Source organism: Erpetoichthys calabaricus, chromosome 5 (assembly GCF_900747795.2).
Source record: "Erpetoichthys calabaricus chromosome 5, fErpCal1.3, whole genome shotgun sequence".
NCBI lineage: Eukaryota > Metazoa > Chordata > Cladistia > Polypteriformes > Polypteridae > Erpetoichthys > Erpetoichthys calabaricus.
The window spans coordinates 173,480,523-173,497,610 of record NC_041398.2 but is presented as its reverse complement, the minus strand read 5'-3'; the positions used below and the strand labels follow the sequence as shown (position 1 = coordinate 173,497,610).

Sequence of the window (17,088 nt, the reverse complement as noted above, 5' to 3'; positions counted from 1 at the left end):
TCTAAAGCCTGATATGATTGGGAAAAATCAACTGTGAATTATTCTAAAGTGTTCCACCACAGATTCTAATTGTATTCAAAGTATTGCAGTTATTAAACCAAAGTCAGGTGGGTAGTGTTAGGTATTGTGGGTAGTGCTGCTGCTTCAAAGAATTGGTCACTCTAAATTCAGATCCTAAGCCGAGTCATTGTACGTTTGGAATCTACATTATGTTTATGTGGTTTGTTCTCCAGGTATTCTGGTTTTCATGCCCCATCCCTAAAGATGTGCAGCCTTGTCCCTAAATTGGCCCTGAATGGATGTGTGAGTGGTGCCAAAATGTTTTCCAGCCAGGATGGGCATGGACCATGGTCACCTGAAATTGGATTAAGCAGGTTTTAGAATGCTATGCTATATAATTAATCCAAAATCCCACAAAATGCATTTGGTAAGCTAAACTGGAATACTAAATTGGAATACTTTTTAACTTAAAGTAACTAAATTTATTAAGCACAATTTAATTTCTCATTTTTCTAACAGTAATCGAAGTGGAGCTTTTATTCACATCTTGGATTGTCCAAAATCCTTTTTATTCTCATCTTTAACAGGGTGAAGAATGTGTCAATTTAAACTTATAATCAGTGATGCTCTGAAACTAGAGTAATAAACTGAGAAAAGAAAATCTGAGAAGTCATGCCATGCATGGAGAGGAACGGCAGAGATTAAGAAAAGAGAGCTGTGTCTTTGGTAGAAGTTAATAGAGAATGTTTGCAGACCTATAATTAAAATGGACACTCCTTGCCTGAGTGTGGATTTAGTGCAAACTTGTGTTTAGTACAGCAGATTACATTTTTAATTAGAAAAGATAAATAAGAATTTGCCCTTACTGCTTAATAAATAGGCTTATAGCATGTATCTTCTTGATAAACACGTGGCTTGTAATTATGGCATGTGTATTATGGATAAATATTTTCATACATGTTTATTAGTTTAAAAAAGTTTTAAGGGGATTTTATTTATTTCACCATTTTGTATGGTCACTGTACAAGAAAACTTCAGAATGTAATTTTGTTAAAAGAATGAACAAACACATAACACCGATTGTCTGAATTTTAATTATTAAACTTCCACTTTAATATTGAAGAAAAGTTCATTTGGCTGGTTAAGCAGGAGCTTAGTAGAGAACAAATGTTAGAGACTAAAGAAAACAAATTGGAATCGGTCGATTTTTTTTAGTAAAACAAAATCAATGATTGGTATGCCCCAAAAAAAGCCTGAACCTTACTAATGGTAACAATGATAACGACAAAGCAGAAATAGAGTTTATGATTTTTTGTTTGCTTTCTTACCTGCAGTATCTGATGAATTCCCTTAAAAAATGAAAAGACATATTACAAAAATGAATTTTAAAATATCAGTAATGGAGATTGTATTCTTAAAACATAACCACTATGGTAATTCAGTAGACATTTTATATTATATTGGAGCAAAAAGGTCATCTGTAGCCCATGACTGCCAGGAAACCATAAGAATTGCCTGAAGAACATATGTTAGGCATTTTCAGAATCAGTTTCTGCCTAACTGACCAAATTAAATCTTTATTTAGGATGTCAGACCACCAACTAATTCCAAAAAGTATATAAAGTAGAAAACATGTTATCAACTAATGTATGCACAGACTTTTCAGATACCAAAATCAGAGACATGTTTTGATTTTGCAGCATGTAAAATGCTGTGAAAATATTGCTTTTTCAAATGAAAAAAACATTTGATATTGAATATACTGTGTATATATACATATGCAATCATATTTTTACAGTTCATTTCATAATTAATCTTATTAAAACAAAGATTAATTAGTATAAAATCTGCTCTTTACTGGTTTATCTTGCATTAAATAAACTATCTAGGACAGTGTTGTGTGTAAATGCTTGTGGTGGAAGGTAGTTTCCATTTTTATCAAATTATGTAAGAAATCGACAGTACTAAAATTTTTAAATATAAAAGCTTAAAAAAAACATCAAAGAACCCCCTACGGAAAAATCAAGTGATAAACCCTTGACAAGGGATAAAAATCACAAATATAGCACAATTATGTAGGAAAGAGAGAGGCGATTAACTTTACTGGCAATATGGGCTGAATGACCTTAAATAGCTTCCACATAATTTTAATCATTAGTAACTACAACGCTAAGGAAAAAGTTAAAGAAATGATTGTTAAGGAGTACTTTATATAATCTAAAAATTTAAACAAAAGTTTGTGAAGTTCATTTATCCATTTAAATTAACCCATTTATTCTACAGGGGGCTACTGCAGAAATGGAGCTTGCCAACATAATGAAATCAACTACAGATGCTATGCCAATGGATGCATAGTAGAGCTTCTATAAAATACTCATTAATGATTTCTATAAACTTACCATTAATACATGGGTTCCCCTTTTCTCCTTTCATACCAGGAGGACCTAAATAAATAATTATAATTTTTTGACAAATTTTCAGAACATTCAAAGAGAAGAAGAATTCTACAAAAAAATCACTGTAGCAAAACATTTTATTAACATTTAATATAAATATGACATTCTTAAATTTGGATATAAAATGGATTTTTTTATTCTTGGCCTCCAAGAAATTGAAACATTGAATGTTGTATAAAGTTGTAAATAGAAATACATATTATTTGAAATGCAAGCCTTCACCCCTTCAGTAAAATAATTGTGAAATTCTCTGTGGAGCAGTGAAGTCAGATGACTTGCTTTGTTCATACTCATACTTTGCCCTTCTTTTTTTCTCCTTTTCTTAATATTACTGCCATTGAGTATTTGACGTTTATCTCTTTCTACCACTCTCCTTAGATAAGCCCATTCTGTCTCTGGAAAAGAATGCCACTTTAGAGCCACATGGTCTAGATTATTTATTTCTGTGTTTGTCACTGTGAAACACTTGAGAGTCTTTGTCAGTGTAACATTCCTTATTCCAAACTGGAATCCGGCACTAAACAACATTGAAGGATGCCAATAATGCTACTCAACTACCTTTGAATCACCTGTCAGACTTTTTGGTATATCTCCACTTGATTTTGCTTGTTTACTTGGGTATTTCCTTCTTTCCTTTGGTGTGTTTAAGTTTTGTTGCTCATGGTGTAACATGCTGATGACATCACCACAAATGGCACATTAGTAAGCTTAACTATTGTCACTTATAAACAAACTTGCCAAGTTTCATTGATACTCTTGATACTGTTAGTTGACTGCCAGGCAGATATCCTTTTCTGCAACCTAATTGGAAAACATTTTGCAGTTTGTATTTAATCTAATTTTGTGTCCAACTGCACACTCTCCCTTATTTCACATTCCTTTTAAGTTGAACACGAACCTCATTTGAAGTAGCCGTTGTAATCGTGTCTTATCTTATTGTATCTTATCTTTTCTTATCGTGTCTTATCTTTTCTTATCAGATTGTATCTTATCTTGTCTTATCTTATCCGCCATCACGGACAACTCCTTTTTCCTCTTAGAGTTGTAACAATGGTAGGATCAGCATTTTTTTGATTCATCGCACAGTTTTTAAGCAAGGTAAAATAAATATAATTTACTTTTGATATGCATGTTTGATTATAGCATTTTTCAATATATATTCCTAACACAAAATACATTTTTTTTGCTAAGTCATCTGTGCAATGTGAAAAGGAAATGTAAAAAAAGTAAATTGAAAGACAATAGCAATAGTAGCTTACAATTCACTTGAAACTGTTTGCAAATCAAACTGTTCACAATATTAATATTCAAAATATTATTATTAATATTATGCATAAGGAATTTTCTGATTTCTAGGAAATACTCTAAAATCACTATAGAAGTGCTGACCTAATAATAACATCATTCTAATAATAAACATTTTATTTTTATGTCTTTACCTGGAGGTCCAGGATCACCTTTACTGCCTTAAAAACAAAACAGCAATGACATATTTTAGTAAAGTGATTACCTAATAAACAGAAAAAATTTCATTAATATTGAAATCCATCATTAGTTTTATGAAGAAAATGTGTACATACTATAACAATACATTCCATTTAAATATGTATTAAACTGTCAGCTGTTTTCTTGTCCCCACACATTATTCGTTTGATGAAATAACAAATATAATGTTACAAAAATGTACACTTTTATATTTAATTTCTATAAAATGCTTTTCTGTGCATTACATATTTAGCTGACTTGCACCACATATATTCAGATCCTAAATTGCATTAAAAGACAATGGGAGGACACACTAAAGCACACTAGAAAAACTGACAAGATGAGACTAGAAACACTATGTGTTGTCGCAAACAGTTGGAAACTGAAAACCTAAAATGATACACAAAATCTTGATTTTAAACTATCAATGCAATTTGACCTTTGTACAAAGTCCAGACTATCGATATATAAAGGAAGAAAATAGACAAATACTTTTATAGTTAGAAATACAGCTTCACAGCAAAATTAAAAATCCACAAATATTGGGCTTCAAACATTCTTTAAAATTTGTCATCATGTAATTAATTTTCACTCATCTTTTTTTTCTTGCAGATGCATTGTGAATTGGTTAATACTGGCTTTACATAAAATCAAGTCATTCGTTTCACTTGTATGTGAAATTGCTCTGCTCCCATCCCAAAATTCATTTGTATCATTTTATTAATATATCATAATGATGAAATTTTCTTTTTTACGTTTATACAAACTATACAATAAAATGGGGGGAGACAAAGCAAGAAAAAGTATCAGGAAACCCCTAGTTAAGTTCAGCTGTGTTCCCTATAGCACCCCCCTCCAAATATTCCCCTACTAAGAATTCAAAGTAAAAATAAAGTTAATAATTTTAAATGCAAAAGGGTTTTCTGCATAGGTTTATTTTGTAACCGAACCTGACTATTAATTTGGCTCAAACAGAAAGTATTTCATGTCTATTGTGATGAAAATTAAATCAGGATTATTCATTCAAATTCATGCAATACCATTTTATATGAACTCTCCAACATTATTTATTTTTTCTGATGCCTACAATGAAATTCTAAACAGATAAAAGACTGTATAAGTTTTATTAATATAAAAACACAAAAAGTTAAGTGTTTTGCAAGGACATTAACTTTATGTTAAGTACTTCTGAAGAAAATACTTAAATGGCACACATGCTTAAACTATTGAGTGTAATATATATTTTGTTATTATCTAGTTATTTGTATTAAAATGGTTATCAATGGTTTGATAAAATCTAAACTTTTAAATAATATAATGAAATAAACCATACAATTTATTCTAGGTGAAAATTAAATAAAGAAATCCTTAAATATATCATTTTAATTTCTCTACATAATATGTATGGAGCACAAGCAGTAAATGTTATTGTATTCAGGATACCATGTTAATAAAAATGCCATTTACATACCTGGGGGTCCCATAACTCCAGGAAAACCTCTGTCTCCTCTATCCCCTTTCTCTCCTTTTGGGCCTGGAGGACCTGCAGATGGACAGTTATTACCAGGTTTCACAATGGTGGTATTCAGTGATTTAATATATTGTCACTGTCTAACACTGTCTTTTCAAATTAGTGAATACAACTTTTTATTATTATTATTATTATTATTATTATTGTTTACTTAGTCTTCAATTATCTTGCTTTGTTGGTGTTTTGGCTATTGTTTGTTGCTGAAGCAGAAATTGTGGGTGATGTTACTTCATGAGCACTTGCACATGGACACATAAAGCATATTGTTGGGTTTTTGTGAAGAACAAAAGTAATTTCAGGAAATAATAAAAATAGTCTTTTTTGGGAAAATGTTTGAGGAAGTTTAACGTGGAAGGTTAACTGGCGTCAAAAAGCTCCAACTTGATCAGTGGTAAAACATTTTCGTAGAGTTTTTCTTTTAGTTTTGCCCTTATCTTGTTTGTGATCTTTATCTTAACTCTCTCTTACCTTTTTAAACAACTAAAATTGGTCCTGTTTAAAGGGTGTTACGAGCTTTTTTGTTTATCAGTTTTGATCCACCCTTTACACAAGAAAAGTCAGTTATATCTACAGTAGCCTGCAACACAGTCATCTTTCGCCATGACAGTCCCTACTGACCTGGAGCTTCACAATAGCCAAGATTCATCTTAACACAGAAAGGTTCACAGTTCAACTGGAGAGAAGCAGTAATCTTTGCCAATACCAAGATCACAAGCCAGATTAATTTATGACCAACCTTTATTCAGCCAGAAGATGTCATATCGTGGACCTAAATCCACATTTTGTCAATAACATTCAAAGAGTTTTCTAGGCTGAAAATGAATCATATCATACTGCCAGCTGCTATAACTGAGAGGTTTAAATAATAAATAATTTTTGGTCAATTTAAACTAAACTGTGCCCTTTTTAGTGCACTTATTGCAAAATTTCCCTATTTGAACACCATCAATTTCCTCAAAAGGTAGTATTGTCGCCTAGCCATTAAATAGGTGAGGAGATGCAGACATACAACACTGAGCATACGTAAAGACAGCTACCAGTTTTGGCAAGAAGTACGTTGATATTCTGCATGAAAAAATGAGACAGACAAATGCAGCCAAAGAAAGTAAACAAGTGGTCTGCTAATGTTGCTATCCATTTAAAGGAATGAAAGTCCTACCCACAATAAGTCACATTTTACCCCAGAATGGGAACTACTTCCTGGAAACATTTGATATGCTTGAAGATAAGTACTATTAGAAGAGACCATACTTCTCCACAAACAAGGACTCCAAAGCAAACTTGAATATTCATGAGGCTGTGGTCATTCGCAGTATCACCAGTATCTCAGTCAAGCAAAATGCCTCAACTGCCACAGTAGTATAATTGGCTTAGCGCAGTCAATAGATAGAAATACTCCAGAAGAAGTACAGACACTTAAGAAGATTGATCCTTACACTGTTTGAGTAAGTACTACCCCTGCTGTTGATTTCGTCCATTTGTTAAAATTATTAAGGGCAGAACCTGCTGGAGGACCTGGTGCAGTGAAGACACAGCTGAGATAGACACTGCAAGTTCTCTCAATTATTAAACAATTATCTTCATTCATAACAATGTCTTAATATATGTATTATCAGTACTTCAGATCCCCTTTCAATTCATTGTTGTAAAACATAGAGAAAATGGACACTACAGCCTACACAAATGTGAGGACTATAACATACTCAACATAGCACAGGCAATTGATATACATTCTCAAGAAGAAAAATAATATATTTAACTGAAATATAGTGTAATGTTACTGCTATTCTAAGAAAAAAAATGCTTCCTTCTGTACAAGCTTCTTAAAAATCTTACTGGGACATCAGCATTGCACAGAGAAGCTACTTTCAAAAGTTTTAAAGAAGTTGCGGAAATCCACTTTTTATGGCTATACAGTACAATCCAAACTACCCTGATTGTTGACCAACAGTTACTCTGATCTCTTTGTTTTTGTAGAAGCAGTTGTAAAGTGAAAAGAAAAATACAAGTTAAAATATATGTTGTATCCATTCAGCTAAACACCTCATTCAATTGCCCATGCTTTCTAGGATAACAATGAATCACTAACTTTTTTTGTAAGACTAAAATTTGAAGAAAGATTTGGGGAACAGCTTTTAAAAAGGCCATTGGTCATTTCTGTAGTGAACTCATTTCTTAAGAGACTCCCCTTAACACTAGAATTACCAGAGTCTACAGAAAAACTCGTAGATCCGGCCCACCTTAAATCCATTTGCACTGCCAGCGTCTTTTGTCCTCTAAATGTGCCGATAAAGACAAGCTGCTAGCAGCCGGCTATTCCTTCCCCCCACCGACTTAGAACGTGCACGAACTTCTCCCAGCTCATGCCTTGATTGATTATCTGGGAGTGACGTGGAGTTTTAGAGTGGAAATAATAGATCGTTATTTGGAACACAAGTATTTCATGTGTGTTCCATTTCTACAGTAATCTGTGTAAACACATTTTTAAAATAGAAACGTTTTTCATATTTTAGTAGTACAGTGCATCACTTTTTCCACATTTTGTTATGTTACAGCCTTATTCCAAAATGGATTAAATTCATTTTTTTCCTCAGAATTCTACACACAACACCCCATAATGACAACGTGAAAAAAGTTTACTTGAGGTTTTTGCAAATTTATTAAAAATAAAAAAACTGAGAAATCACATGTACATAAGTATTTACGGCCTTTGCTCAATACTTTGTCAATGCACCTTTGGCAGCAATTACAGCCTCAAGTCTTGTTGAATATGATGCCACAAGCTTGGCACACCTATCCTTGGCCAGTTTCGCCCATTCCTCTTTGCAGCACCTCTCAGGCTCCATCAGGTTGGATGGGAAGCGTTGGTGCACAGCCATTTTAAGATCTCTCCAGAGATGTTCAATTGGATTCAAGTCTGGGCTCTGGCTGGGCCACTCAAGGACATTCACAGAGTTGTCCTGAAGCCAATCCTTTGATATCTTGGCTGTGTGCTTAGGTGTCGTTGTCCTGCTGAAAGATGAACCGTCGCCCCAGTCTGAGGTCAAGAGCGCTCTGGAGCAGGTTTTCATCCAAGATGTCTCTGTACATTGCTGCAGTCATCTTTCCCTTTATCCTGACTAGTCTCCCAGTCCCTGCTGCTGAAAAACATCCCCACAGCATGATGCTGCCACCACCATGCTTCACTGTAGGGATGGTATTGGCTTGGTGATGAGTGGTGCCTGGTTTCCTCCAAACATGACGCCTGGCATTCACACCAAAGAGTTCAATCTTTGTCTCATCAGACCAGAGAATTTTCTTTCTCATGGTCTGAGAGTCCTTCAGCTGCCTTTTGGCAAACTCCAGGCAGGCTGCCATGTGCCTTTTACTAAGTAGTGGCTTCTGTCTGGCCATTCTACCATACAGGCCTGATTGGTGGATTGCTGCAGAGATGGTTGTCCTTCTGGAAGGTTCTCCTCTCTCCACAGAGGACCTCTGGAGCTGTGACAGAGTGACCATCGGGTTCTTGGTCACCTCCCTGACTAAGGCCCTTCTCCCCCGATCGCTCAGTTTAGATGGCCGGCCAGCTCTAGGAAGAGTCCTGATGGTTTCGAACTTCTTCCACTTACGGATGATGGAGGCCACTGTGCTCATTGGGACCTTCAAAACAGCAGAAATTTTTCTGAAACCTTCCCCAGATTTGTGCCTCGAGACAATCCTGTCTCGGAGGTCTACAGACAATTCCTTTGACTTCATGCTTGGTTTGTGCTCTGACATGAACTGTCAACTGTGGGACCTTATATAGACAGGTGTGTGCCTTTCCAAATCATGTCCAATCAACTGAATTTACCACAGGTGGACTCCAATTAAGCTGCAGAAACATCTCAAGGATGATCAGGGGAAACAGGATGCACCTGAGCTCAATTTTGAGCTTCATGGCAAAGGCTGTGAATACTTATGTACATGTGCTTTCTCAATTTTTTTATTTTTAATAAATTTGCAAAAATCTCAAGTAAACTTTTTCATGTTGTCATTATGGGGTGTTGTGTGTAGAATTGTGAGGAAAAAAATGAATTTAATCCATTTTGGAATAAGGCTGTAACATAACAAAATGTGGAAAAAGTGATGCGCGGTGAATACTTTCCGGATGCACTGTAAATGACAAAATGTAGACATAAACTATATACTGTAATGCAGTGCTCCGCAACCTTTTCTCACCTACGACACACCAAAGTTCTTCCTAGAATTCCGCGGCACATCAAAAGCCAAAATATATAGCAGTGCCGTAGCTGGGGGGGGGGGGGGGGGGGGTTTGGGCTTGGTCCGCTCCGAGCTCCAGCTATTTAGGGGCGTCCAAACTACGGTACTTTCCTTTTTTTTTTGTTCCTTGAGGAGGCGCAAAAAAAATTTTCTTTCAGCGTTGGGGTGTCAAATTTTTCACCCCCCTGGACAACATGAACTCCAGCTACGCCACTGATATATAGATATTAATTTAATACACGAATTTTACAATAATTTTTCATTTTTTATTATATGTATACATTTATTATAAGTATACATACATAAAAAACTATACTATATTTACTTTTATGCAATCTTAATAATTATAACATAATGACTGATTAATGTGATACCTTAGCTTGTTTCAATGAACACAAAAGTTTTATATTCGGCTCAATATTTGACAGCGCAACCCGAAGTTCTTGGTCAAGATCTTTTAAGCATGACCGCTTATCATTTTTAATTAACACAAGAGTTGTTTGTCTTTTTTGGCGTAACTGGGATGGTTTGAATTTAGATGGCGATTTAGTTTACTGGGTGCCATTGCCTCGTTTGATAGCTGATCGCCGCAAATGATGCATTGTGGCTTTGCAGCCGTTTCGTCACCACACCACGAGAATCCATATCGAATGTAGTCTTCGTTGTACTTCCTTTTCACAATTTTGTTGTTTTTTTTTTTGCAACACTTGTGCTGGGTTCTTCATCATCTGTACGTGAAGACGAATCTTTTCCACGTAAAAATGTATCCATATTTAAAGGGGTATAAAACTAAATATGAATCACACGAAGAACATTAACCGTACACAATTCAGCAACACAACTAATAGTAATGAATGATAACTACTGACGCAAGACAAGTGAATGCGACGTAGCACGACTAATACGTCGGCTTGAATTGAATCTATGTGAGGGTACGGAGCGCTCTGCCTATCAAAGCGTACTACGGAGTTGTCTTGCGACTACGTAGGGCCTACGTCTTAGGCGACAGGCGATGGGATTTATTATTTCAGAGAAATGACACATAAAATTATGAAACCTTTAAAAGGCTATTTACGCGAATATTTCATTGCACGTATTCTCGTTATTGTGTTTCTAAGGAGGACCATTGAAATATTATTTAGTTAGAAAATTGTCTTATTTGACCGCGTCACACCTGTATCGGCTCAAGGCACACCAGTGTGCCGTGGCACACCGGTTGCGGAGCACTGCTGTAATGTATGAAGCCTAAAGTAAACACTTTCACAAGAGATTCAAGGAAAAGGCAACAGCTTCTGTGGCATAGCGGTAAGATTTGCTGACTTGTAATCAAGAGTCCTCGGTTCGAGCCTGACTCACTCCTGTATTTGCCGTTTTCAGTAGTGAGCTGCTCTTATTGTTAATATTATACAGTACACACATACACTTGGTTGGCATCTGTAACACACGGTGTACATTTATAGGACTTGTAAAAGTTACCGGTTTTTTTCACTTTTATTCTCTCTAAATCACAATCACGATACATACTACCGCCCCCCCACCCAGGGATCTGATGCTGTTAGTTTTTATTTGAAACTGGGAATAACTGGAGATGTTGGTGGTGTTTTGAGACAATGGAACTGGACATAACCTCATCTGGAGGGATTAAAGCTGACACACAAACGCTGGGGAATCTGCCTTCTTCGTATCTCACCGTCACTTGATTTTTTTTTTATTCAGTTATATTGAGTGTTCCTGCTCACGCTGAATTAGTATGCACCTTATCGTCTATGATGTCCAAAAAAAAAACAGACATACAGTACTGTGCCAAAGTTTTAGGCAGGTGTGAAAAAATGCTGTAAACAAAGAATGCTTTCAAAAATGGAAGTGTTAATCATTTATTTTCATCAGTCAATAAAATGCAGTGAATGAACAAAAGAAATCTAAATCAAATCAATATTTGGTGTGACCACCCTTTGCCTTCAAAACAGCATCAATTCTTCTAGGTACACTTGCACACAGTTTTTGAAGGAACTCGGCTGGTAGGTTGTTCCAAACATCTTGGAGAACTAATCACAGATCTTCTGTGGATGTAGGCTTCCTCACATCCTTCTGTCTCTTCATGTAATCCCAGACACACTCGATGATGTTCAGATCATGGCTCTGTGGGGGCCATACCATCACTTCCAGGACTTCTTGTTCTTCTTTACGCTGAAGATAGTTCTTAATGACTTTGGCTGTATGTTTGGGGTCGTTGTCCTGCTGCAGAATAAATTTGGGGCCAATCATATGCCTCCCTGATGGTATTGCATGATGGATAAGTATCTGCCTGTATTTCTCAGCATTGAGAACACCATTAATCCTGACCAAATCTCCAACTCCATTTGCAGAAATGCAGCCCCAAACGTTCAAGGAACCTCCACCATGCTTTCACTGTTGCCTGCAGACACTCATTATTGTACCGCTCTCCAGCCCTTCGATGAACAAACTGCCTTCTGCTACAGCCAAATATTTCAAATTTTGACTCATCAGTCCAGAGCACCTGCTGCCATTTTTCTGCACCCCAGTTCCTATGTTTTCGTGCATACTTGAGTCGCTCTTGCCTTGTTTCCACGTCGGAAGTATGGCTTTTTGGCTGCAACTCTTCCATGAAGACCACTTCTGGCCAGACTTCTTCTGAGGATTTTAACCTCAGTTTTTAATGGGTTGGTTATTATGGATTTTTAACCTCCACTTTCACTTGGATTTTTATTGGATTTATTGTTTTAATACACTGCACTGTTTGAACAGTGATTGATTTGGATTTGATGTTAAATAACAGCACCTGACACATTTTTGCACCAACCCCTAGCAGACAGTGTTTGTCCTCATTTCCCCAGCTCATCTCGGTACATGATTATTGATCTGTTTCGAGTTTGGCAAAGCTCCCGGAAGCAATTAGGGAGCGTGTATACAACCCGGACAGTCACACCTATTAATTTACTTTTTTGTGAAAATGTGCTGCATCTTCCATGTGTGCACAGATGTAATGTGTTACATATTTTCATATGTCTGATTTAGGTGAGTTTATATAAAATGCAAAATGTTATTGTTTTGTCTGTATGTATCAAATAAGGCAACTCACATTTATTTGAAATTTATTACACTTATTAATCAAGGAATTTTTTTTAGAAAAGTTACATTTTCGTTGTATATCTTAAATTCAGCATACTATAAAAGAAACTGTGAATTTTAAAAAGCAGTAGTGAATTTTCTACATCATTTATCTTCAATCGGGCGGCATGGTGGCGCAGTGGGTAGTGCTGCTGCCTCGCAGTTGGGAGATCTGGGGACCTGGGTTCGCTTCCCGGGTCCTTCCTGCGTGGAGTTTGCATGTTCTCCCCGTGTCTGCGTGGGTTTCCTCCGGGCACTCCGGTTTCCTCCCACAGTCCAAAGACATGCAGGTTAGGTGGATTGTCGATTCTAAATTGGCCCTAGTGTGGGTGTGTTTGTGTGTGTCCTGCGGTGGGTTGGCACCCTGCCTGGGATTGGTTCCTGCCTTGTGCCCTGTGTTGGCTGGGATTGGCTCCAGCAGACCCCCATGACCCTGTGTTCGGATTCAGCGGGTTGGAAAATGGATGGATTTATCTTCAATCTACCAGATCAGATGAACAGAGCATGGAAAACAGTAAACTCTTTTTTAGTGTTTGCATAAAATACAAAGCACCTACATTATTGTATTTGGAATTTAAAAACTACTGGTGAATTTTTGAAATCATTGATCTTGAAACAGAACCACTCTTTGCTTCCTCAGTTATTGATTAACCAATTATTTCAAATTTACCTTAAGAGAGGTTATTTTCCTCTTTTACGTGTCTGATAGTCACTTCTGATGACAAAAAATATCTCCAGTACAAGTTATTGAAATGCTATCAGTGCTTCTGTACGGACTGAAACTGTCACATCAGCAACTTGCATAAATCTCTGAAATACTAACTCAGATCTCCTGCTGCTTGAAGTCTTTAACAGGTATAGTATGTTAAATGATCTTTGTAGCCATAGAAGTAAAAAATACAGGCAATGGAAAAAAGTCATTTTATTCATTTTGAAAAAAAAATAGAGAAGAAAATGCTTCTTAAGTATGGCTCTATAAATTGTTAGGCATATAATGAATAAACATATGCTCAGTATTTGGGCTGCAATAAAAGCAGTCTCAAGAACACAGATGTTTTACCTAACATGTAATAATATGTATTAATACCGTATGATCTTATACTGCACGCTCCCAGTTAAATTTGACAGAGTCCTAAATTGAGAACTGGTCATATTCAGTTATTGATGTATTATTTTTCACTTAACTTAAAGTCATTTAGAATAATTTTTGAAAACCTCATGATGCAGGTTTCTTGAGTAAATGTGAGGCATATAGTCACTGTAGTTTAACAGCAAAACTAGGACAGGAAAAAAATACAAAAAAATGGGAACAACATGACTTATTATTAAATCTCTTTTTCGAAAGGATTTTCAACTAACCAAAACATTGCATTTCATGCTGTAATTGAATGAAAGACATTATAAAGAAGGTCATGTAGCACACTAACTTTAAAGAACAGCGATCATCAGAATAAAGGAGATTGTGAAAATGTAATAGTCTATGAGGAGTAACATTGGGAAATGAATTCAACTAATGTATTTTTCAGGCTACATTTAATAATGCATGTGAAAACCTCAAAAACATACATCACAATAAAATTACCAGTTATGTTTCTTGTTAGATTAGGTCAAAATTAGGTACTTGCTTTTTTTGCACCATTATCATTTTGCCAGTAGATATATTATAATGACAAGAATGCATCCACAATATATAGGAAATATTTTATATATATGAACAAAGACATACCTTCAATTGCCTTTATGTCCTTTAGTGTCTGAGAATGCTCCCATTCTTTCAATCTTAGGTCTTCAGTAATATTATTTAGAATAGTAAGTTCTCTATTCAGTTTCAGAGTAATAATGGCTTGCTCTTCTACCAGTAAATTGATCGCCGTGGACACATTTTCTAAATTTGCTGTCAGCCAAGAAATATTCTGTTGAAAATATTGTATTTTACTTAATTCAAAATAGGAACATACATTCTAAAAGCATGTGTTTAGACATTTTCCATTTTTAAAACGGCCTAAGTAGATTAGCACTAATTTTATAGAATAGTTAGTATAGAATAGTATACAAATATGAAAAGGCTAGTAACAAACATAGTTTTTAGTTCATATTATAATTTTAATTGAATTCTGTGTGCTTATGATAAGCATATTATAATGGAAAACATTATTTAAGGTAAAGAGCCTACCAAAACCTACCAATGCCAATAATTACATTATATTTTTAACGTATTTTAATGAATTTTCCCCTTGGGGATCAATAAAGTATCTATCTATCTATCTATCTATCTATCTATCTATCTATCTATCTATCTATCTATCTATCTATCTATCTATCTATCTATATGGGTAGACACCCTCATTTAAATTCATTTGACCTATGTGAATAGTTCTTTTATTTTATTTTTTAAGATAAAAACACTTTCATGCTACTTAAATGACTTTGTGTTTGTTTATGTGTAGGAGCTCATTTTATATAAGGGTTAAATTGTACTGTATCTGTGAAAATTCAAAGCATTACTTCAAAGCTCACTCTACATTTTCACTTTGACAGTCTTAATTCATTTATAAAAAATGTCTACATAGTTAGATGCTAAGTAAGCGAGGTGAATAGCACTGTGCTAGGATAGCTGGCACTAAAAGTAACGTATATACTTGCGGATAAGTTCTCCCGTGGATAAGTTGGGACTTGATTTTACAGTATAATTTCTGGTATTTTATAATGTCAGTCATATAATTCGAATGCAGAAAACTCACACTATTGGTACAAGGAATTAGGATATTCTAATGCCCACCTGAAAGAATAACCACGGAGCACCCTGCCTTTTTTTTATGTTGGTGCAGCACTGTGCTGTATCAGCGTGTGCTCCTAACCCCTCTCTCTCTCACTTTCTGTTGTACCTACGTGACCACACGGTAATACCCGAACTATTCCGAAGCAATTTTTGTACTGATTTGTGTTTTTTGTATCTCACACCCTCATACACCTTTATTGTAAGAGTATCCCTTATCTACGATGGAGCGTTCGATTGGAAGAAAATATGAAGCTGGTTTTAAATTAAACGTCGTTGAAGTAGCGAAAGAAATTGGTAACTGTGCTGCTGCAACAAAATTCAATGCGTCTGAGAAACTGATGAGACACTCGCTGCATCTAAATCACTGTATTTAGGGAGACTATAATTACGGTGTATTAAGCAAATGATCATCTTTCTTATATTTATAGAATTTTTCTGACAACTTAAAAATGTCCGTGTTCTGTATATTGGTGAAACTGAGACACTACCTTATGTACAAGCCAGCAGTGATTTGAACATCCTTTGAAGATTAGTGTCCATCATGTAACAGTTTAGTACTTATTTCTTTCAGTGACTGTTGGTAATAATTTGGATTCTTCCATTCAAGTGAAAGCAGAGTAAAGTTAAAAGTAAATCTTTATGTGATGCCCAATTAGACATGGGGTACACAATTTGGAGAAATCTGAGTGGTTTGCATATGCCTTACACTTGAAGGGAGTCTCTTTTCCTACTGGTTCTGGTTATCTCTTTATTGCTGCTAATTTTGACTTTCTGTAACTGTGGTAAAAAAATCAATGGATATATTAATAACATTTTAATAACATTACTGTAACTTTGTGTCAGGTTTTATAGCTGTATATTCATTTTGTGCAGTAAAAAATTATTATTGGATTTATTTAAGAAAATAAAGGAAACTTTGTCTTTCACTTTAAAAGTAAATTCAACATGGGAGTTTCTATTTAAAGTATAATATAAAAAATATGTTTACAACACATACACTTTAAAGTTAAATCAAAATATTAACCTGAAAAAGTTTCATATTACTAACCCAACTAAAGTCAAAAGCTAAGCCTTATTAATTAAAACACCTCCAGTTGAATCAACTCAACACATCAAGCACACTTGTTAGACTTTCAAGTGACATTTAATTAATGGGTGCATATAACACTACTTAAATTTTAATATGTGTTTTTATCTTAGCTGTCTGCCTTGTATGGATTAAAAAATTACTGAATATGTGTACTCATTCATACATTATTGTGTCAGGTAAACACATTTATTTATGATAGCTATACTTTCTTTTTGTTTTAGAATGAAATGCCATGTTGTATGGGAAAAGAAGAAAGAGATGTGTTTGAGATTTAGGGTATATAAAAAAAAAAATTACAAATCAACATCCAAACATTCCACAGCATTTAAAAAATATATATATATATTGTGGTGACTGGCCCAGACACAGACAGGCGGAC

The 17,088-nt window shown here is 35.1% G+C and overlaps 1 protein-coding gene across 4 annotated transcripts in view; it reads right to left on the bottom strand.

The window, feature by feature from the left end:
* LOC114652063 (macrophage scavenger receptor types I and II-like) overlaps positions 1-17,088 on the bottom strand; it is a 74,552-nt gene that overhangs the window by 13,720 nt on the left and 43,744 nt on the right. For all 4 annotated transcript variants that reach the window (XM_028802236.2, XM_028802235.2, XM_051927821.1 and 1 more), the window contains 5 exons: positions 14,567-14,753; positions 5,413-5,484; positions 3,896-3,922; positions 2,400-2,444; positions 1,329-1,349 (listed from right to left, as the gene is read on the bottom strand). In XM_028802236.2, the coding sequence (XP_028658069.1) occupies positions 1,329-1,349; positions 2,400-2,444; positions 3,896-3,922; positions 5,413-5,484; positions 14,567-14,753 (352 nt within the window). The remainder of the gene's footprint in view (positions 1-1,328; positions 1,350-2,399; positions 2,445-3,895; positions 3,923-5,412; positions 5,485-14,566; positions 14,754-17,088) is intronic.